This window comes from Myxine glutinosa, chromosome 7, assembly GCF_964187855.1.
Source record: "Myxine glutinosa chromosome 7, kmMyxGlut1.1, whole genome shotgun sequence".
Classification (NCBI taxonomy): Eukaryota; Metazoa; Chordata; class Myxini; order Myxiniformes; family Myxinidae; genus Myxine; species Myxine glutinosa.
Window position 1 is genome coordinate 49,968,821 of NC_136267.1, and position 24,007 is coordinate 49,992,827.

The 24,007-nt window shown below is 47.9% G+C and overlaps 1 protein-coding gene across 4 annotated transcripts in view; it reads left to right on the forward strand.

Moving 5' to 3' along the window:
- Positions 1–5,521: 5,521 nt before the first annotated feature.
- The window catches only part of LOC137431219 (NFX1-type zinc finger-containing protein 1), a 161,976-nt gene continuing 143,490 nt past the window's right edge, over positions 5,522–24,007 (forward strand). For 2 of the 4 annotated variants that reach the window (XM_078781687.1, XM_078781688.1), the window contains exons 1-3: positions 5,522–5,671; positions 20,657–20,860; positions 23,221–23,424. In XM_078781687.1, the coding sequence (XP_078637813.1) occupies positions 5,560–5,671; positions 20,657–20,860; positions 23,221–23,424 (520 nt within the window). In that variant the 5' untranslated portion in view covers positions 5,522–5,559. The remainder of the gene's footprint in view (positions 5,672–20,656; positions 20,861–23,220; positions 23,425–24,007) is intronic. The other 2 variants (XM_078781689.1, XM_078781690.1) reach the window with 1 other exon arrangement.

Here is a 24,007-nt window from a genome sequence, read left to right on the forward strand (position 1 = left end):
TGCGCAAGGATCTTCATTTATTGTTTTTAACAGCATTAGCGACTGTTTAAAAAGCAAATCATATGTGTTTGTGGTTTCTAATATTTTTTCTTCCTGTGGAAGCTGTTGCTCACATGGAAACGCCATTATAACGACAATGTGGCGGACACAATGTCAGTGGGCAATAATTCCGCGCACCAGTGGGTGGCATGAGCGTCCGGGCGTGGAAGCGCGGCTCGGGCCACGCCCGGAGCAAAGGCGTCACGAGGCGCAGGGTGGAACTGAGAGACATGCCCCGCCTTTTGGCCGACCGGCCACGCCCGGGGGCAAGGCGTGGCCTTGGGACATATATGCGGGCTCGACCCAGTGCTTACGTGCGAGCTGTTAATAAAGTGTTACAGTTTGTACAACGTGTTGTGGCCTACCTTCTTGGCAAACGAGTTGTGTATGCACAGCACCACACTGGTGACCCTGACTGGTTCAGCTGTAGCTGACCCCTGAACGCGCCATGGCTACCAACGCTGTCGCCGTTAAACTCCCGGAGTTCTGGGAAGCACAAGCCGATGTTTGGTTTGCGCAGGCCGAAGCTCAATTCCAGCTCCGGGGCATCAGGACGGACGACACCATCTACTACCACGTGGTCGCCGCCCTCGGGCCCGGCACTGCCGCCCGTGTCGTGTCCATCCTTCGGCGCCCACCGGGCGCCCACAAGTACGCGGCGCTCAAACGTCTTCTCGCCACGTTCGGGCTCACGGAGGCCGAACGCACCGACCGCCTCCTGGACCTTCCCGCCCTCGGCGACACACGACCGTCCGTTCGGATGGATTTTATGTTGTCCCTTCTTGGAGACCAGCGCCCGGATTTCCTTTTCCGCGCGCTTTTCCTCCGCCAGCTACCTGTGCAGGTGCGGCTCACGCTGGCCGGTTTGCACATAACGGAACCCCGTGCCCTGGCCGGAGAGGCGGACAAATTTTTCGCGGCCTGCGACACGCGGTCGACGTACGGTGCTGCCGTAGTGGATCCCGGTGCGGAGGCTACAGCGCCCCCTGATTCCCTCGTGGCCGCTGCTACGCCCCGCCCACCACCGCCGGCACGGCCGACGCGGCAGCCACCACCGCAAACCTGGTGCTACTATCATGCCAGGTTCGGCCGCAAGGCTAGAGCGTGCCGCCCGCCGTGTTCTTTCGACGGGTTGGGAAACGACCGGGCCGGTGCTCACTTGCGGCCATGAGCGTCGGCCATTCCGGCAGCCTCCTGTTCATCACAGACACCTCGTCTGGTCGCCGTTTTCTGTGCAACACTGGAGCGCAGGTAAGCGTCCTCCCTGCCTCCGTGTCCGACAAGCAAGCCGCGGGCCGGGGCCCCGCCTTGCTCTCTGCCAACGGAACTCCCATCCGCACATTCGGGAAGCGTTGCCTCTCGCTGCGTTTCGGAGGGCAGCGCTTCAAATGGTCTTTCGTCGCTGCCAGCGTGCCAATGGCCCTGCTCGGTGCGGACTTCCTTTGTGCGCATGGGCTGTTGGTGGACGTTAAGCGTCGACACCTCGTCCAGGCCGAAACCTTCTGCTCGCTCGCTCACCGAGCGGCTCGCCAGGCGGCTTGCTGAGCGGTTCCGTCCCGGCGAAGTTAGTCTGTACGCTTCCGGCAGCGGACGAGTTTACCCGCCTCCTCGCCAGTTTCCCTGCACTCACGCGGCCCACCTTTTCAGTGGTGGCCGTCAAACAGGGGGTGGAACACCATATTCCCACCATCGGACCAGCGGTCTACGCCCGGGCACGCCACCTCGACCCCATGAAGCTCGCCGTGGCGAAAGCGGAGTTCGCCATGCTGGAGCGGCTGGGCATCGTACGGCGCTCCAACACCGCATGGGCCTCTCCTCTGCACATTGTGCCCAAGCCCGGCGGCGGATGGCGGCCGTGCGGTGACTACCGCCGGCTCAACGACACCACCACCCCCGACCGCTACCCGGTCCCGCATATTCAGGACTTTTCCGCCCGGTTGGCGAAAACGACCATTTTCTCCAAGGTGGACCTCATCCGGGGCTACCACCAGGTCCCCGTACAACCGGACGATGTACCGAAGACGGCCATCATCACACCTTTTGGCCTCTTCGAGTTCTTGCGGATGCCTTTTGGGTTGAAAAATGCGGCCCAGGCGTTCCAGCGGCTCATGGACAGCGTCTTGCGTGACTTGTCCTTCATCTACGTCTACCTGGACGACATCCTAGTCGCGAGCGCGTCCTGAGAGGAGCACCTGCTCCATCTCCGCACGCTCTTCGAACGCCTGGGCCAGCATGGCCTGATAATTAACCCCGCGAAGTGCCGTTTCGGCGTCATTGCCATCGACTTATTGGGGCACCGCATCACCAGGCACGGGGCCATCCCTTTACCGGCCAAGGTGGAGGCGGTCAGGAGTTTTCCACGCCCCCACACGATCAAGGGGCTCCAGGAATTCCTGGGCATGGTGAATTTTTATCACCGCTTTGTGCCCCGCATCGCCCAGCTCCTGCGCCCCCTGCACGAGGCCCTCCGGGGGAAGCCGGGCAAAGGTGACATCGCCTGGACGGAGCAGATGGCCGCAGCGTTTGCGGGCGCAAAGCTGGCCTTGGCCAACGCCACCATGCTGGCGCACCCGGCGCCCGATGCACCAATCGCCCTCACCAGCGACGCGTCGGACTATGTGGTGGGTGCGGTGCACGAGCAGTGGGTGAGTGGTGCTTGGCAGCCGCTGGCGTTTTTTAGCCGGCAGCTCCGCCCGCACGAACGCCGCTACAGCACCTTTGACCGCGAGTTGCGATCGTAGGGGATAGTTTTTCACGGCCGGAAATATCCAAAGTTGAGACGGAATTCACCGAATCTTCTCCTTTACCAAGTCTTACCAGATACGGTACCTACTATACCTACCTGCTACCAACTACCTAACCTACTGATGCCAAAGTGATGGGTAAAATAGTGGCAAGAGGCTTTGGCTTCGCCGGCTTTGCCATAGGGTCATATTATGGTAAATTTTGTCAGATTTCACTCCAGATTTGGAAATTATTTAGTTTACAGCATCCAATCCTCATATCCGAATCCAGATGTTGATGATATGCTTCAATTATGTAATGATAATCGATCGTGTTTCCTGTTATGTTTGCAATTCACATGTTTATAATTGATATAAAATGTTGTATCCAGTAATCACACGAAACGTACTGCTTGTGAACGTCAACGGTTTAATCACCAATCACCCAGCCTTCGGTCTCAGGCCTCATGCCAAACCGCGTGCCTCACTCAGCTCCTCCCACACTCCAAACATATCAATTATAAACATGTGAATTGCAAACATAACATTTCCAAGGCAAGATTTGTTGGAGTAGGCCTAAACAAAATGGCGGCTTAAGAACCCAGCGAGGTGCAGTGGGCTGACCAAGATGGCGGGCCGCCATATTGTTGAGCCACAACATCAGGTTTCCACACTGAATTGAAAATATATAGAACGCTCATATTCCGTGAAAAGTGCAGCCGCCGTGTCGCCATCTCGGTTAGCACGACTCGACCGACTCGCTTCGCGGATCTCGTTTGTTTTGAACGTGTCCCAGACCAAACACAAATCATTGTGAAATAATTTGGACAGACTCTTTGCAGGTTTCATGAAAATGTCCCGAGTTCTTCACGCTCCCAAATTAACAATAATTGTTCTCGAATTTTTTTTTTTGTGAAAAGGAAAGGATAAAGGAAAGTGTTGTAGTAACTGTGATAGGTTTCCTATTGAAAAACGATCGCACAAAAGGTGAAAAAACGCAATCGCTTTTCGCTCTGAATGACGTGCAAACGCATGACGGAAATCACCATCGCCCAGCATCGAGTGCCAACCAAGATGGCGCTCGGTAGCTACATCTCCATCTGTGTGGTGTGAATGGCAATGGTCATTCGATATATTTTCAGTTCAGTGGGTTTCCAGATTCGCGACAGGTTCGTCTGGATTCAATTTAAAAATCATAATTTTATTGACGAATTTTTGAAACCTTCTTCCTACCTTAGAACATCTGCTGGGAACAAAAAACGTTCCACAGGAGGTTTGGCGCACACTCCTGTTTTATAATATACGAGCAGAAGTACCTGGCGTTGGCGGGTGGGGGAGGGGAGAGTAAGGGAAGGTTGAGGAGGGAGGGTAGGGTGAGGTGTAGGAGGGAGGGCAGGGGGAGGTGTAGGAGGGAGGGCAGGGGGAGGTGTAGGAGGGAGGGCAGGGGGAGGTGTAGGAGGGAGGGCAGGGGGAGGTGTAGGAGGGAGGGCAGGGGGAGGTGTAGGAGGGAGGGCAGGGGGAGGTGTAGGAGGGAGGGCAGGGAGAGGTGGAGGAGGGAGAGCAGGGGGAGGAGGGAGAGCAGGGGGAGGTGGAGGAGGGAGGGCAGGGGGAGGTGGAGGAGGGAGGACAGGGGGAGGTGGAGGAGGGAGGGCAGGGGGAGGTTGAGGAGGGAGAGCAGGGGGAGGTAGAGGAGGGAGAGCAGGGGGAGGTGAAGGAGGGAGAGCAGGGGGAGGTGGAGGAGGGAGAGCAGGGGGAGGTGGAGGAGGGAGAGCAGGGGGAGGTGGTGGAGGGAGGGCAGGGGGAGGTGGAGGAGGGAGAGCAGGGGAATGTGGAGGAGGGAGAGCAGGGGGAGGTGGAGGGCAGGGTGCGATGATGAACCAAACCTTGATGAACCCATGATCATCATGAACCAACATGATGCATGTCGCATGATGAACCCATGATGTATGAATGTTTGTTCACGGGTTTCGAATAAATCTTGACAATGTGGGTTTACTGGTCGTGCTTTGTCTTTTCAGGTTTTGCAGGAAATATAAAACGACATAATGCATTTTTGAAAACAGGAATGTGGAAGATTTGTATGTCGGACATAACTATGACAGTACTATTAATAGTGTAGTGATAACCGCCATACTTGGTCAGGTGGAGGACGGTGTATATGGTTAGTTCATGAAAGACATTTGCATCCCATTATAAACCCAAATGCTTTGATAGTTTGTCTTACTCAGCCAAACCACGTGATTAATCCAACTTGTATTTCCGCCTCTCAGGAAGCCGCCATGAATCCCATGATATATGCATGTTGTCTCATGCGAGCACCGTTATGTGATTGCCATGTGATGTGTTGTGCATTCCATTTTATTGAACTCCGCCTCTCCCAAGTTCACCTCCAGGTGCTGAATGACGTCATCGCTGGGGCTTCATAGCCCAGCAATGACTCGCACCGAAAGGGCGTTGGGCGGGGGGGGGGGGGGGGGGGGGGTCGTAGCACCTTGACCAGGTCTCACACAAAAGTAAAGCTTCAGCTATGCAGTGTTTTTATTTAACATTCCTGGGACTCACTGACTTTATGAATCTATTGGTGTAAAGCTAACATACAGGAAATGCATTTTAAAATACCTTTCTTGAAATTACGTAACGAGTGGGAAAAGTCAGATGAGGGGTGGAGCCTCGACTTCATTTCTACGATATGACGTCATGAACCATTGTCAGTCCCGCAGCGTGGTTTCCGGGAAACCCGCATGACTCACCGGCCGCAGTTTGCTTTTGCTGGTGTGCTGCGGACTGAATTTTCCAGATGATGGAGGAATCGCATCTGCAACGGTCTGTCGATTCCGGTCGGGGCCGAAGTCGGGGCCGGGGTGTGATCCGGGTACGTGAGCCGAGGGGTCCACCTCCAAGCAGACCAGGTGAGCTGCGTTTACACCTGCTGTCCATCCACTGTGTGTTTCCACTCGCGCGAAGCCCGACGGATAAATCGACATTGGAAATCGCAGTTTTCTTTGTGCGTTATCCTCACCATGCTGTTAATGGCAAAAGGTTACAAGGAATGAACTGCCAGTTCATAACTTCGATGCAATATGAAGATAAGGTTCTTCGTGGAGCCAGTGGTTGTCATGTGTGATTATTGTAACGTCTGGGTTTGTGTCAGACAAAACTTTGAAAAAATTAAAATATTGTACGAACAAACAACAGGCATTTTAAGGCCATTTTCCCTGCCAGAGCGGGGGTTAGCCTTGCGGTCCCCATGACAATCTTCTCCATTTTGCCCTATTTTCTGCATCTCTCCTTGTTAACCCCCTTGCCCGCATTTCTTCTTCCACCACCTTTAGCCAAGTCTTTCTCGGTCTTCCCTGTCCTCTACTTCCTTCTACATTCATTTCCATCACTCTTCTCAACCAGTCACTTTCAGCCTTCCTCAACACATGACCAAACCATCTCAACCTGTTCCTCTTCACAGCATCAATCACAGGCTCTATTCCCATAATCTTTCGCAATTCATCATTTGTCTTCCTCTCTCTCAACGATACTCCGCACATCCGTCGAACCATTCGAATTTTTTATTTTTTTTTGTATACTGAATCGAGGCTCGTGAAAGAGCTAACATTTACTTCACAGACAAATCAACCAGACAAACAAGATATATAAAAAGTGGGAGCGGAAGACAAGATGGGGAGAGAAGGGGAAGCACACAAACACAACATTTGAGAGCAGGAAGATGTGTGGGAGGGATAGGGCTTGGGGGGAAGAGGCGTGGGAAGGAGGGTTGGGGGGGGGGTGGGAGAAGTACACACACAAGGCCACCAAGGACTTCCAGGAAGAAGTTGGTATTTCAAAATAGTGGAATTGGGGTGAAATTAGCAGGGGTAGAAAATATCAAGGTTTTGGATGGGGGAAGATAAGAGATGGTGGTGAACAGCTGTTTTAAAGACCTGGAGGGAGTGGGATTGAAGAGAGTGAGGGAGTTTGTTCCAGAGGCGGGAGAAAAGAGGAGTGAAGGTGAGCAGAGAGTCTTGATTTTGACAGTTTAACCATAAGAGGGTTGCAGGCAGATCTTGTGCGACCTTTAGGAATATTTGCAGGTCAGAGCCCAGAGAGAGCTGGGGGGGGGGGGGGGCAAGGCCAGAGAGGAGTCGGTAGAAGACGGAAAGACCACCAACCTGCCTGCAGTGAGTGAGTGAGAGGCCCTTGGAGTTAGCTTCATCGCGGGAGATTCTAATGATTCTGAATGCTTTGGTTTCAACAGCGTGAAGATGAGCTAGGTGTGAGGCAGGAGCACCAGCCCAGAGGGGAGAGCAGTATTCCATTGAGCTGCGGATGAAAGCCTTGTATGTGGTGAGGAGCTCAGGTGTGCCAAAGAAGGACTTCGCACGACGGAGGATGCCCAGTCGGCGACTGGCTTTGGAGGCCAGATTTGAAATGTGGTTTTCCCAGGAAAGATCATGGCAGATAGTGAGACCCAAAAGCTTGAGTGACAGAACTTCTTGGAGAGGATTATTCAGAAAGTGGATGGGAGGGTTGTCCAGTCGGTCTTTTCGGAGAGACATCGTAAAAGTGTGAGATTTGTCAGGATTGAAAGACATGTTCCACTTGTTTGCCCAGTCTGTGATTTTGTCCAGGTCTGCAGAGAGAGGAGGCTGCAGACTGCCGATCTGAGGGATGAAGAATGGAGCGACAGAGAGTAGAGTCATCAGCAAAGAGATACAGAGGATTTTCAAGAGAGTCAGAGAGATCATTGATGAAGACCAGAAAAAGCACAGGGCCCAGAACACTGCCTTGGGGAACTCCAGCCTGAACAGGAAGAGGAGATGAGAGAAACCCATTCAGGGCCACACGTGGACTACGACGAGAGGGGAACTCCGCCAGCCATGCGTGGAGATTTCCATGGATACCAAAAGAGGAGAGTTTGGTGAGCAGAGCAGGGTGCTAGACCGTATCGAAGGCACGTGATATGTCAAGGGAGACAGCTCTAATTTCCTGTTTGGCAATGAGGACCTCCATCCATTGCTGAGAATGCAGAAGCAGCATGTCCAGAGTAGAGTGACCAGGTCTGAAACCAAATTGATGATCAGAGATCAAGCCATTGGAGAAGAGGAAAGATTTCATTTCTGAAGCAATGATGGATTCCATGACTTTGCTGATAATTGGGAGAAGGCTGATTGGTCTGTAGTTGCTGGGATCTGTTTTTGCTCCTTTTTTGTGCAAAGCGGTGATGTTGGCAGATTTCCAAGCAGATGGCAGATGACCTTGAGCAAAAGAGAGGGTGAAGAGAACAGATAGAGGGAGTGAAGGAGCGGAAGAACAGGATTTTAGGACCCGTGGGCTGATGCCGTCAGGTCCAGTTGCAGAATCAGAGTCGAGGGTTGACAGAAACTTTTCCACCTTGTCAGGAGGAAAGGACACAGAGTCCAGGAGCAGCTGGGTACGACTGGGTACGGTGGGTACAGAGAGGGATGGGTTTGGGACACAAGATTTAGAGGCAAACACAGAGTTGAGGCATTCAGCTTTTTCACGTGCGGAGTCAGCCGTGTGGCCGTTTGAGGTGAGGGAGGGGATGGAGGGGGAACAAACACCAGAAACAGATTTGACCAGACGCCACCAGGATTTGGAAGAGGGAGACAGATAAGAGAGTTCGGTCCTGAGAACGGAGAGATATTGTTTCCTGGCTCTCCTGAGGGTGGACACACACTTGTTTCGGGCTTTGTGAAAGGAAATGGGATTTCGTTCCGTTGGATTTGCTTTCCAGGAGACAAAAGCCTTTCCACCCTAGCCTTCGTTGCTGCTCTACGTTCATTACCCATGTCTCGCTCCCATAAATCATAACACTTCTCACACATGCAGCTTACACCTTTCCCTTCAGCTTCAACGACACTCCCCTCCTCATCAGCATGCCACTCAGTTCCCGAAACTTCTTCCATGCACATCTCACTCTAGCAACCGTTGCCGAGTCTGATCCACCTTCTCCATTCAGCATGTCTCCGAGGTAGCAAAATGTTTTCACACCTTCCAGCTTCACGCCGTCTCCAAGATCCAACTCAACATTTCCTCCATCTGCAGCTCCCTCTGTGCACACCTTACATTTGAATGTAGCTGCCACACTGGTTAATGACCCTCTCAGACCACTACATTTTTGATGAACCCACTCAGCGCACATTGTACATTGAATGGAGTTCACTCCGACACCCTTCCTGCACACAGCACATGACCATTTCCCAGTTCTTTCCACCTCACCACATGCTTTACCACTTGCCATCACCTTCGTCTTTCCGATATTCACCTTCAGACCTTTCGTCTCCATACATTCCTTCTACTTGTTCATCTTTTCCTTCAGTCCATCCATACTTTCCGCAATCAACACCAGATCATCTGCATATTTGTTCATACAGATCATTGTACGAACGATATGTAATAATCCTAGAAATGCATTTATTATATACATATAAACAGGCGTGTTGAGAGCCAGCACGGGCCCCGAGGCAAACAACCTCGGGGCCCCCACCCCCACCCTCTCTCTCTATTAGAACTTTTTAGGGAACTTATTTATTAATTTTTTTGCATACAAAATCGAGGCCCGTGTAAGAGCTAACATCAATCACAAAAAACAACAACGAACGGACACACAAAACATACAAAAAAGGGAGCGGGAGACAAGATGGGGAGAGAGAGGGAAGCACACAAGTCAACAGCAGAGAACAGGGACAACGGAAGATCCATGGGAGGGAGAGGGCTTGGGGCGAGAAGGCATGGGAAGGCCGGGGGGGGGGGGGTGTGGGAGGTGAAGTATAAAACACATGGACACTGCTGGAACTTCCAGGCAAGAAAGAACTTGGTATTTCAAAAAAAAGTGGATCTGGGGTGAATTAACGGTGGTAGAAGAGATCAAGGTTTTGGATGGGGGTAGATAAGAGATGGTGGTGAACAGCTGAATCTGATGTTTTAAAGACCTGGAGGGAGGAGTGGGATTGAAGAGAGTGAGGGAGTTTGTTCCAGAGGCAGGAGTAAAGAGGAATGAAGGAATGAAGGAGTGAAGGTGAGCAGAGTGTCTTGATTTTGGCAATTTCACCAGAAGAGGGTTGCTGAAAGATGTTGTGCGACCTGTAGGAATATTTGGAGGACAGAGCACAGAGAGAGCTGGGGGAGCAAGGCCGGAGAGGAGTCGGTAGAAGACAGAAAGACCACCAACCTGCCTGCGGTGAGTGAGTGAAAGGCCCTCGGAGTTAGCTTCATTGCGGGAGATTCCAATGATTCTGAAAGCTTTGGTTTCAACAGCGTGAAGCCGAGCTAGGTGTGAGGCAGGAGCACCGGCCCAGAGGGGAGAACAGTATTCCATTGAGCTGTGGATGAAAGCCTTGTATGTGGTGAGGAGCTCAGGTGTGCCAAGGAAGGACTTCACACGACGGAGGATTCCCAGTCGGCGACTGGCTTTGGAGGCCAGCTTGAAATGTGGTTTTCCCAGGAAAGATCATGACAGATAGTGAGACCGAAAAGATTGAGTGACAGAATTTCTTGGAGAGGATTGTTCAGAAAGTAGATGGGAGGGTTGTCCAGTCGGTCTTTCATGAAGATTCTAATTTAGAGTAGCAACAAGCTCATAAATAAAGCAAAATCACAGCAGCAGCCTTTTTAGCTCACAGTAAAAGTGTTGAAAAGTAAATAAATAAAGTATTAACAAATCTATTATTCAAGTTCAAGTTGAAGTTGGTGCACCTGGTACTTGTTGCAGAGTACGGACCATACAGCACAGTCCAAAGCGTCATGGAATGCTTCAGACAAACGGCCTGAAACAGTGTATGATAAAATGCACACAAGGACATAATTATTATTTATCCGTGTCATTTACTTGAATATTTTCCCGAAAAAATTATAAAATCTTTTGATATCCACACCTGTATTTCTTTCGTTTTCAGTGGAACAAAACCAAGAAAGCTGAAAAAATTACTAAACCTCAGCTTATTCCACACAGAAATCCAAAAATGGCCCGGACAATATTATTGGCAACTTCTTGAAGTTGTTAGAAATAATTAGATTTCATGCAGGTGATTCTGCTTTACTTTGGATTTGAACTCACCTGTGGTGAGTTGCAGGTGCCTGCGATATAAAAATCACTCATTCAATCAGTTTGTGTAGAGAAAAAGAGTCATTCTGCTATTTTGTGTCACCGTGTGTACCGCAATGAGCATGGAGAAAAAAAAGAAAACTTTCGCCTTAGGAGGTCAGACACAAAATTGTAGCCAAGCATTTTTAATCTCAAGGCTACAAGTCCATCTCCAGAGACCTTGATGTTCCTGTGTCCACCGTACGTAATGTTATCAGGAAGTTTAAGGCCCATGGCGCTGAAGCCAAACTCCCTGGACTTGGCCGCAAGAGAAACCTTGATCGAATATTGCAGTGAAGGATTGTTTGAATGGTGGAGAAAGCACCTCAGTCAACTACCAAACAGATTCAAGCTGACCTTCAGACACAAGGTACGACAGTTTCAACTCACACCATCCGTCACCGACTCAATGAAAGGGGGTTCTATGGTAGGAGACCCAGGAGGACCCTACTAATGAGAGAGAGACATCAGAAAGCCGAACTGAAGTTTGGCAAAACACACCTGAACTAGAACGGCACTCAGTAGAGAGCATACCTTCGCCTGGTGAACAGTTTACTTTTGTATCCCATTGACAGGCCAGATCTGGATTCGGGCCTGAACCAAAATCTAATTGGCTTGTTCTTGTCACCTAAGCAACTCGTTGACCAAGTTTCGTCATAACTCGTCCATAACCTTTTAAAATATCATCTTGTATATCGTTTTTCACCCAATCTCTCAATGGTGAAGAATCACTTAAAAATTAAATAACTTTTGTCGCCGAATCCATGTTCAGATCTTCACCACAATCGAAACAATTAGTCCTTTTCACACACACAACCTCTCCACCAAGTTGTGTCCAAATCTGTCCACAACGTTTTGAGATATTCTGCTATATATCATTTTGGCCATATCACTCAATGGTGAAGAATCACTTTAAAATTTCTACTAGCTGGATCCGGATCTTCACCAAAATTGAATAGATTCTACCTTGTCACACACACAACCTGTCCAACAAGTTTCCTCCAAATCCATCCATAAGTTTTTGAGATATCCTGCTATATGTTGGTTTTGGCCCTATTTCCCAATGGTGAAGAATCACGAATAAATTAAAAAAATTCTCATATCTGAATCCATATTCAGTTCTTCACCAAAATCGAATCTCTTTGTCCTTGTCAGACACCCAACCGGTCCACCAAGTTTCGTCCAAAACCGTCCACGCCTTTTTGAGATATCCTGCTCTGTATCGTTTTTGGCCCCATCTCCCAATGGTGAAGAATCACTTCTGACCTCCATAGTAGAAACTGCACCAATGTTTGAGAGGTTTTGGCCACCATGCACCTGTCTCTGTACCCATCATCAGCATGTAGGGCATACTCCTCCACAAGCAGGCATTGCATTATTCTACCTTCTTGGTGACAGGTGGTTCACCATAAGTAGGAGGGGCTTGTAGAAACCTGTTCCCAACATATTTCCCAAATGGTCTCGCTACGGTCTTCCCAGTTGTTGTTTTTTTTATTCCCTACAAAACTGCCTTATCTATTTACCTCTGCGACAGAAGGTGGATGGAGGTTGTTTTCACACCTGTCTTTCTGTTGGCTGTTTGTGAGCAGGACATCTTAAAAAGTTATTGCCGGATTCAGACGTAATTTGGTGAACAAGTTGGGTGTGTGACAAAGACAAATTAATTAGGTTTTGGTGAAGATCCTGATCTGGATCATGCAAGTGATTCTTCACCATTGAGAGATAGGGCCAAAAACGATATGTAGCATGATATCTCAAAAGGTTGGAGGGCCAAACGAGGTGGATAAGTTGGTTTAGCGACAAGAATATCCCAATTTGATTTTTGTTCAGGTCCGGATGCAGATCTTGCCTATTCGTGGGATACAACACGTAAAAGTGTTAACCCTGGCGGAGGTGTGCGCTCGTCTGAGTGCCATTCTAGTTTCTTCTGTTATCCAAAATCCTTTTTATTTACTCAACGTTGTAATTCCGTTTGGGTTTGACCTTGTCTATTTCTTCGAGTCTTTAACCCCCATTTCTGATCCCTTAAAAAAGTATTTGACTCCTATCCACCATTTTTTATCCACAGCCCTCATTTCCCACAGTGGTTAACATTTTTTCGTTAATAAAGTTCATCGTCCAAGCAATGAGAAATGATTTAGTAATGTTTTGAACAGTTGATGCCACATACTACCTTAAACAAAACTGCTTTGTTGTATTCTAAAATAATAATAACAGAAGCAATAATTGCATCAAGTAATGAAAAATTCAATCCCACACTGAGGATCATTCTCTTTATAATGAAGGACGTTTTGTTTGCATGGTAATATCACCTTGGTTCGTCAATTTGCATGATTTAGGCTGCAATTATAAGGATGTACAAGGATATATAATTGGGCCTTTGAGATGCACTGGCATGACCTCGAGCAATTAAATCACTCTCTTAAAGAAGAATATTTTCCACTAGGTAAGATTGAAGGAGCTGGGGCTCCCACGTCGATCGGAAGAATGGACGCGACAAAAAGCTGGAATTCATCTGAGTTGCTTTATTGAAATCAAACACTCAGGCACTCTGAAAACCCGTTTATCGGTCAGCAATATATATCTATTAACCCAGGGGGTTTGCCCAGGCCCGGCGCCAGGGGGCGTGGCCCAGCGTCCTGGCTGCGGCCTGGCAAGTTGAGGGCGAGCCTGCCCGGGCATGCCCGGGCATGCCCGGGCGTCCCGACCGAGGCCTGGCAAGTTGAGCGCGGGCCTGCCCGGGCGTCCTGGACGAGCCCGGCATGGTGATCGCTCCGCGTCCTTGATAGGTGCAAGGCGATTGTGAACACCCAGCGGCAGCCGCTACACACGTCCCCCCAGAATCGACTTGCACCGGCAGGGTCAATTTGAGGGGGGTCCTGATGACCCGGCCGAAGCGACCCCTGGCGGGTCGTGGGAGGGGGTCCGGTGAGGTGGTGGGCGGTCGAGTGGGGGGCACTGTGGACGGGGGGCGGCCTCGCCGCGGCGGAAGGGCCACCCGTGGTGGGTGGTCGACGTCCACGTGCGCCGGCTTGAGGCGGTCCACTGCAATCCGGTCCGACCTGCCGCCGATGTCGATGACGAACGACTTGTCGTCCCGTCGCAGCACCCGGAAGGGCCCGTCGTACGGCGGCTGGAGTGGCCACCGATGTGCGTCGTGACGCACAAAAACATACTCCGCTGTGCGGAGTGCTGGGGGGATGTAGGACTGGGGGTCACCGTGGTGGGATGTTGGCACGGGGGCAAACCGTCGGGCGGCCTCCTGGAGGTCTGAGCGCTGGTGAGCTGCGGACCAGGGACTGGTAGCGTCGGGCACGAATTCGCCCGGGACGCGTAGCACCTGTCCTTGATAGGTGCAAGGCGATTGTGAACACCCAGCGGCAGCCGCTACAAGATTAGATATTGGGAAAACCTCCCTGAGCAAACGGTGTGATCAGGTCTCCAAGGTGAGCGGCCTCTGGTTGAAAGGGAATAGTGTGGTTAAAGGACATCAGCAAACTCGATCGGTAACCTTGGGATGTGGATTGGCTCAGATGACTAATGGTAACACGTTGGAAATGTGCGAAATAACTTCTAAGTGAAACTTGAGTCAAAAAATGAAAGCTTAGCGATGTATCGACATTATCTATATTACTAAACAGATGTGTCTGTCTGTCCCAAAAGGACTACTTCAGTTTTGGGGCTAGCCCCGCCAAACCTGTGGAATGTTTTAGGGTCTCAACGGGTGTCCTAAGGTAGGTAGCAGGTGCAGAGCCATGATTTTAGGTTGGGGAGTGGTTGGGAAGTGTGCAAAAATTAGCATTGTACTGAAAAATATAATTTTACCAAGCAGAGCGAGGATAACATCTTTTTGGGTTTTTTTTGACATCACTGCGATTGTCTGAAATCGATTTAATCAGGCAGAGGATTCATGAATACCATCTTTCCGGGATGTTTTCTTGCATACATGTATCCTACCTTCTCAATGTCTGACTCAATATCTTTGTGTACATATGAACACACCCAAGCATTGAATTGATCAAGACCAAAGCATTGAATCAGCCGCTGTTGTTGTGAAGACGTGGAGGAAGAAATGAGATTGAAGAGGATGAGGAAGTTGGCTCCACAGGCAGGATAAAAGAGGAACAAGTGAGTGAAGGAAGTTCGCGCAGTGATCATGGATTTAGGAGGTTTCACCAGATGGGTGATGGTGGACCATCTGGGCTCTGCAGAAAACTGAGGGGGTTGGGGGTATAGGGTGAGGGTGCATGGGGGACAAAGCACAGAAAGAGTAGAGGGTGCAAGGCCAGAAAGCAGGCAGTAGAAGACAAACGGACCACTGACCTGTCTACGGTGGGAAAGTGACAGTCCCATCGACTCATCTTCATTCCGAGACATTCCAATAATCTTAAAGGCCTTGGTTTCCACAGCATCAAGCTGTGAAAGATGTGAGGTGGGTGAGCCTGCCCAGAGGGGAGAGCAGTACTCCATCAAGCTGTGGATGGATAGTTCAGGTGTGCCAAGGAAGTACTTTGCATGATGAAGGATGCCCAGTTGGTGCGATTTGTCAGGATTGAAAGACATGTTGTAAGTGTTTGACCAGTTTGTGATTTTTCTTCAACGTCTGAAGAGAGGGAAGAGGCTGTGGTCCGCCTATCTGAAGGATGAGGGATGTCATAGCAGAGGGTGGAGTATCAGAAAATAGACAAAGGGATTTTTCAGAGAGTCAGACAGATCATCGATGAAGATGAGTTATAGGACTGGGCTCAGAAATAGGATCAAGAATAGGACATTGCCTTTTCATGAATACAAAGTCAAAGCTCGCGGAAGAGCTAGAACACAGAATGGATCAGGACGCAACAACAAAAGGGACAGCAAAATAGGGAGAAACACCAACAGCCTGGTTTAAGCACAAAATAGAGGGAGACTTGGACAAATACAGGATGTAGGGAGGAATGAGGGATAGTATGCATGGGGTGGAGAAGATGTCTGTGTCTTTCACTCTGTCTGAGTGTCTGTCAGTCTGTCTATGGTCGAGGAACAATTTATATTTAGCTTTTTCAATTGGATTTCATATTTTGAAACTGTCGAACAGGAATCGTTTGCAATCCCAAGAACCTGCAGTTTAGCTTAACCGTTGAGTTTTTTTTTTGCCATATCACAGCCTTTGGCTCTGAATTTGGCCAAATTGTATGTCGTCTTGTCCAACTTAAGGTAAAGCAATTGCTTCAGGCTCTTTGTCTGTCCGCCTGATAGTTAAAAAATTAAAGACGGTGCATCTCCAATGCATCAAAGGCTGTAATCTTCCGATTCAATGTTTGTTTGTTTTCTGCAGTTTTTAAAACATTTATTTTATTTTATTTTAATTATGTATTTTAACACTGGAGAACACAAATCGCCTTGTTTACACTTCCAAAAACCTCCAGTTTAGCGTTACTTTGGCAATATTGTATACCGTCTCGATCAATCAAATTTGCCACTCGCGCTCTCGATGGGTCGTAATGTCGTAATGGCGTCGATAAAATTTTCCACTCGATGGGGAAACATTGAAATCCAGACAAAATGGCAGCGATGCATCGTGTGAGCTAACTTCATCCAAATACAAAGGGAGGGCCAAACCATTCACATATCCTTTTTTCTCAAGACTCTATTGGGTAATGTTTTCCTTGCTGTCTATAGTTTATTGATGGAAGTCGACCATTACGACTTCCTTTGGCATTGAAGGGATTCTCGACTTGGCCGTTTTCTCAAAGATAGGTACTCCCGGTCGTTTTGTCAATTTGATTTTGTTTATTTTGCTGTTTCTGTGTTTACTGTGTGCTACTAATTCGGTTTTGTTTTAAAATTCGTGAAAAATTGTGAGTACTAGTCGGACTTTTCATATCGGGTGTTTTGAGGCCTACCAGGCTCCCCCGTTAGTCGTTGTGTGTCCACGATAGTCCTTTCTCTGTCCTATCTTCAGTCTTTTTATTTTCACCCCCTACTTCCTCCCTCAATTGCCTCCCGACTTTATACCCTATTTTTAATGTCCTAAATATAAAAAACAAAAATAAAATAAATAATTGCCTCCTCACTACATCCCCCTCAAGCACGTATTGTCCAGCCCCTCTTATCATTCTCCATCATGCCGTTTTCACCTTTCCTTCCCCGCTCCCCAGCCCTCTCTCTTCCACAGATATCCTGATGTCCCTGTTCCCTACTGTTGTGCTTCTCCCTCTATCTCCCGCCCTTTGTCTGCCGCTCCTTTTATTATATGTTCCATGAGTTAGCTCCTATATGAGCCTCGACTAAGTATAAAAATGCTTCTTTAAAAAAAATATTTTGTTTGTTTATTCCATTCTGGATTTTTTCTCACAGTCAAACCCTGCAATTCCATTCAAAATTTGCTTGTGTTGCTTCAACAGATGGCACTCCAGAACAAGATGGAAACGGAAGTTTGACTGGTGGAATGCAACATCCTGCTGATGTCCATGGTATTTCTTCAGCAGATGCACAACTTCGTATCACAGACGGCCGTGGGAGAGGCAGACATTTTCGGCAATGGGGATATCAACCGAACCGTGATCTGTCCAGATCTTTTTCCCAGTCTGTTGAACATCTTGAACAAGGTAATTCCAATGGCTGGCAAAGATGCAATGTTATTCAAATATAGATTATTTACATTAATGGCGCTTGAGGCAACCATTAAAGTTTCATTGGATAAAAATTATCATCTACTTTAACGTTCACAATTGTTTCCACGCTCTTGTGGGGTGGACCATGGGAAGCTTGGCCGAATTTTTTCCTAAATCGGCTGGCCAACCCTTCCGTTTGGTTGAGGTTTGGGCTGGAATTTGGCAATGGTAATGGCGACACCTCACCTTATCTTCGTAAAGGACATTGTGGGATCTTTAACGTCCAACAGCTAATGCCAGAAGATGGGATGCCCTTTTAACGTCCATCCGAGGGACGGCACACACATTGATGAATCGCTCTGCCTCTGAAACACCGGGATGACAGCTTATAGCTGCATCAAGATTCCACCCTAGACTAGACAGCTCAGAGGTGAGTGTGCGTACTTCCCTGCCATCCTGCCAGGATAGGATGAAGATTATAAACCCTTATTATTTCATTCGTTCTTTTGCTGGTTGGCATACATCATAACTTTCTTAATCAACTATTGTTTTGACTCTTTGGAAAATCCTGTTTATCTCTCTGCTGATGACTTCACCCTCTGCAATGACATCCTTCATCATTCACATCGGCTGACAGTGGCCTATTATTCCCTCTCTGCAGATCTTCATAGAATCACGAGCTGGTCAAACACTTGAAATATGTGTTTCAATCTTGACAAATCTTACACTCTTTCTCCTCTCTCCCTCCTCCCTCTCCACCCCCTCCACACTTTCCACGCCCTCCTCTCCACCCCGTCCACAATCTCCACCACTGACCCTCCCTCCCTCACCTCCCGCTTCTCTTTCTCCTCCCTCTCTCTCTTTTCACTTTGAAAGGACCATCTGGCAAATCCTCCCATCTACTTTCTTAATCAACATCTTGAAGTTCATTCATTCAAACTTTTGGGCCTCACTCCCTACCATGATCTTTCCTGGGAGAGCCACATTTCCAAGCTGGCCTCCAAAGCCAGTCGCTGACTGGGCATCCTCCATCGTGTGAAGTCTTTTCTTGGCTCAACTGAGCTACTCACCACTTACAAAGCATTCATCCACAGCTCAATGGAGTACTGCTCTCCTTTCTGGGCTGGTGCTCCTGCCTCACACCTAGCTCGGCTTCATGCTGTAGAAACCAAGGCTTTTAGAATCATTGGTATCTCCTGCGATGAGGCTGATTCTGAGGGCCTTTCACTCTCTCACCGCAGCAATGTTGGTGATCTTTCCATCTTCTAAAGATTCCTCTCCGGCCTAGCACCACCTGCTTTGTCTATGCTCTGTCCCCCAAATATTCCTGCTGGACACAAGATCTGCCAGCAACTCTCTTCTGGTGAAACTGCCAAAATCAAGACTCTGTGCTCACCTTCACGCTTTCATCCCTGTTTTTCCCCTCCTTGGGAACAAACTCCCACACTCTTTTCAATCCCACACCTCCCTCCAGGGCTTCGAAACAGTTGTTCACCATCCTCCCTGTCGTAGTTAAATTTAATTAAAATCATGAAATCCATTGATAATTATCAGACTTGCTTCCCTGTGCCAATATATCTTGTCTATACTCATAACAACACTGCCTCGACTGTGGTGAGACAAGGCAGATCAGACATTTCTTCAATACACATCTTATCTTAAGGCTTCTCAGCTCTTTTCACCCTCCCAACCCTACGCTCCCTGGTGTGCCGCTTCTTGGTGGAGAAATGTATTTCAAGAGCTTTTCACAAAGGAACAGGGAGAGATATATGCTGGCTGACTTCCTTGTCCTGTAATTGTTCATTGATTTTGAGTATCCTTGTATCTCTGCTTGTATTAAAATCAATAAATATGTCTCCGGTAATAAACTCTTCATATTAAACCACAGAAGGTAGAGGACATTCAATTATTCTTCTACATCCCCCATCTAAACCCTTGATCTTCTCTACCACCTTCAATCCACCCCAAATCCACCTCCTTCAAATTCCCTGTTTTCTTTCCTGAAAGCCCCTGCACGATCCATCTTGTTCATACCGTGTACCCCACTCCGGCCCCCTCTCTTCCACAAATGTCATGATATCCCTGTTCCCTACTGTTGTGCTTCTCTCTCTCTCTTTCTCTCTCTCTCTCTCTCTCTCTCTCTCTCTCTCTCTCTCTCTCTCTCTCTCTCTCTCCCTCTCCCTCTTGTCTCCCACTCCTTTTATTACATGACTTCCAAAAACCTCCAGTTTAGCGTTACTTTGGCAATATTGTATACCGTCTCGATCAATCAAACTTGCCACTCGCGCTCTCGATGGGTCGTAATGTCGTAATGGCGTCGATAAAATTTTCCACTCGATGGGGAAACATTGAAATCCAGACAAAATGGCAGCGATGCATCGTGTGAGCTAACTTCATCCAAATACAAAGGGAGGGCCAAACCATTCACATATCCTTTTTTCTCAAGACTCTATTGGGTAATGTTTTCCTTGCTGTCTATAGTTTATTGATGGAAGTCGACCATTACGACTTCCTTTGGCATTGAAGGGATTCTCGACTTGGCCGTTTTCTCAAAGATAGGTACTCCCGGTCGTTTTGTCAATTTGATTTTGTTTATTTTGCTGTTTCTGTGTTTACTGTGTGCTACTAATTCGGTTTTGTTTAAAAATTCGTGAAAAATTGTGAGTACTAGTCGGACTTTTCATATCGGGTGTTTTGAGGCCTACCAGGCTCCCCCGTTAGTCGTTGTGTGTCCACGATAGTCCTTTCTCTGTCCTATCTTCAGTCTTTTTATTTTCACCCCCTACTTCCTCCCTCAATTGCCTCCCAACTTTATACCCTATTTTTAATGTCCTAAATATAAAAAACAAAAATAAAATAAATAATTTCCTCCTCACTACATCCCCCTCAAGCACGTATTGTCCAGCCCCTCTTCTCATTCTCCATCATGCCGTTTTCACCTTTCCTTCCCCGCTCCCCAGCCCTCTCTCTTCCACAGATATCCTGATGTCCCTGTTCCCTACTGTTGTGCTTCTCCCTCTATCTCCCGCCCTTTGTCTGCCGCTCCTTTTATTATATGTTCCATGAGTTAGCTCCTATATGAGCCTCGACTAAGTATAAAAATGCTTCTTTAAAAAAAATATTTTGTTTGTTTATTCCATTCTGGATTTTTTCTCACAGTCAAACCCTGCAATTCCATTCAAAATTTGCTTGTGTTGCTTCAACAGATGGCACTCCAGAACAAGATGGAAACGGAAGTTTGACTGGTGGAATGCAACATCCTGCTGATGTCCATGGTATTTCTTCAGCAGATGCACAACTTCGTATCACAGACGGCCGTGGGAGAGGCAGACATTTTCGGCAATGGGGATATCAACCGAACCGTGATCTGTCCAGATCTTTTTCCCAGTCTGTTGAACATCTTGAACAAGGTAATTCCAATGGCTGGCAAAGATGCAATGTTATTCAAATATAGATTATTTACATTAATGGCGCTTGAGGCAACCATTAAAGTTTCATTGGATAAAAATTATCATCTACTTTAACGTTCACAATTGTTTCCACGCTCTTGTGGGGTGGACCATGGGAAGCTTGGCCGAATTTTTTCCTAAATCGGCTGGCCAACCCTTCCGTTTGGTTGAGGTTTGGGCTGGAATTTGGCAATGGTAATGGCGACACCTCACCTTATCTTCGTAAAGGACATTGTGGGATCTTTAACGTCCAACAGCTAATGCCAGAAGATGGGATGCCCTTTTAACGTCCATCCGAGGGACGGCACACACATTGATGAATCGCTCTGCCTCTGAAACACCGGGATGACAGCTTATAGCTGCATCAAGATTCCACCCTAGACTAGACAGCTCAGAGGTGAGTGTGCGTACTTCCCTGCCATCCTGCCAGGATAGGATGAAGATTATAAACCCTTATTATTTCATTCGTTCTTTTGCTGGTTGGCATACATCATAACTTTCTTAATCAACTATTGTTTTGACTCTTTGGAAAATCCTGTTTATCTCTCTGCTGATGACTTCACCCTCTGCAATGACATCCTTCATCATTCACATCGGCTGACAGTGGCCTATTATTCCCTCTCTGCAGATCTTCATAGAATCACGAGCTGGTCAAACACTTGAAATATGTGTTTCAATCTTGACAAATCTTACACTCTTTCTCCTCTCTCCCTCCTCCCTCTCCACCCCCTCCACACTTTCCACGCCCTCCTCTCCACCCCGTCCACAATCTCCACCACTGACCCTCCCTCCCTCACCTCCCGCTTCTCTTTCTCCTCCCTCTCTCTCTTTTCACTTTGAAAGGACCATCTGGCAAATCCTCCCATCTACTTTCTTAATCAACATCTTGAAGTTCATTCATTCAAACTTTTGGGCCTCACTCCCTACCATGATCTTTCCTGGGAGAGCCACATTTCCAAGCTGGCCTCCAAAGCCAGTCGCTGACTGGGCATCCTCCATCGTGTGAAGTCTTTTCTTGGCTCAACTGAGCTACTCACCACTTACAAAGCATTCATCCACAGCTCAATGGAGTACTGCTCTCCTTTCTGGGCTGGTGCTCCTGCCTCACACCTAGCTCGGCTTCATGCTGTAGAAACCAAGGCTTTTAGAATCATTGGTATCTCCTGCGATGAGGCTGATTCTGAGGGCCTTTCACTCTCTCACCGCAGCAATGTTGGTGATCTTTCCATCTTCTAAAGATTCCTCTCCGGCCTAGCACCACCTGCTTTGTCTATGCTCTGTCCCCCAAATATTCCTGCTGGACACAAGATCTGCCAGCAACTCTCTTCTGGTGAAACTGCCAAAATCAAGACTCTGTGCTCACCTTCACGCTTTCATCCCTGTTTTTCCCCTCCTTGGGAACAAACTCCCACACTCTTTTCAATCCCACACCTCCCTCCAGGGCTTCGAAACAGTTGTTCACCATCCTCCCTGTCGTGGTTAAATTTAATTAAAATCATGAAATCCATTGATAATTATCAGACTTGCTTCCCTGTGCCAATATATCTTGTCTATACTCATAACAACACTGCCTCGACTGTGGTGAGACAAGGCAGATCAGACATTTCTTCAATACACATCTTATCTTAAGGCTTCTCAGCTCTTTTCACCCTCCCAACCCTACGCTCCCTGGTGTGCCGCTTCTTGGTGGAGAAATGTATTTCAAGAGCTTTTCACAAAGGAACATGGAGAGATATATGCTGGCTGACTTCCTTGTCCTGTAATTGTTCATTGATTTTGAGTATCCTTGTATCTCTGCTTGTATTAAAATCAATAAATATGTCTCCGGTAATAAACTCTTCATATTAAACCACAGAAGGTAGAGGACATTCAATTATTCTTCTACATCCCCCATCTAAACCCTTGATCTTCTCTACCACCTTCAATCCACCCCAAATCCACCTCCTTCAAATTCCCTGTTTTCTTTCCTGAAAGCCCCTGCACGATCCATCTTGTTCATACCGTGTACCCCACTCCGGCCCCCTCTCTTCCACAAATGTCATGATATCCCTGTTCCCTACTGTTGTGCTTCTCTCTCTCTCTTTCTCTCTCTCTCTCTCTCTCTCTCTCTCTCTCTCTCTCTCTCTCTCCCTCTCCCTCTTGTCTCCCACTCCTTTTATTACATGTTCCATGTGTTAGCTCTGAGACGAGCCTCGACTAAGTATAAAAAATGCATATTATTAGTTGTTTTTTAATATTTTGTTTGTTTATTCCATTCTGGATTTTTCCTCACAGTCAAACCCTGCAATTCCATTCAAAATTTGCTTGTGTTGCTTCAACAGATGGCACTCCAGAACAAGATGGAAACAGAAGTTTGACTGGTGGAATGCAACATCCTGCTGGTGTCCATGGTATTTCTTCAGCAGATGCACAACTTCGTATCACAGACGGCCGTGGGAGAGGCAGACATTTTCGGCAATGGGGATATCAACCGAACCGTGATCTGTCCAGATCTATTTCCCAGTCTGTTGAACATCTTGAACAAGGTAATTCCAATGGCTGGCAAAGATGCAATGTTATTCAAATATAGATTATTTACATTAATGGTGCTTGAGGCAACCATTAAAGTTTCATTGGATAAAAATTATCATCTACTTTAACGTTCACAATTGTTTCCACGCTCTTGTGGGGTGGACCATGGGAAGCTTGGCCGAATTTTTTCCTAAATCGGCTGGCCAACCCTTCCGTTTGGTTGAGGTTTGGGCTGGAATTTGGCAATGGTGATGGCGACACCTCACCTTATCTTCTTAAAGGACATTGTGGGATCTTTAACGTCCAACAGCTAATGCCAGAAGATGGGATGCCCTTTTAACGTCCATCCGAGGGACGGCACACACATTGATGAATCGCTCTGCCTCTGAAACACCGGGATGACAGCTTATAGCTGCATCAAGATTCAACCCTAGACTAGACAGCTCAGAGGTGAGTTGAGTGTGTGTACCTCTTGGTCATCCTGCCAGGATAGGATGAAGATTATAAATCCTTATTATACTCGATCACGATCTTTTTTGGCACACATCATAACTTTCTTAATCAACTATTGTTTTGACTCTTTGGAAAATCCTCTTT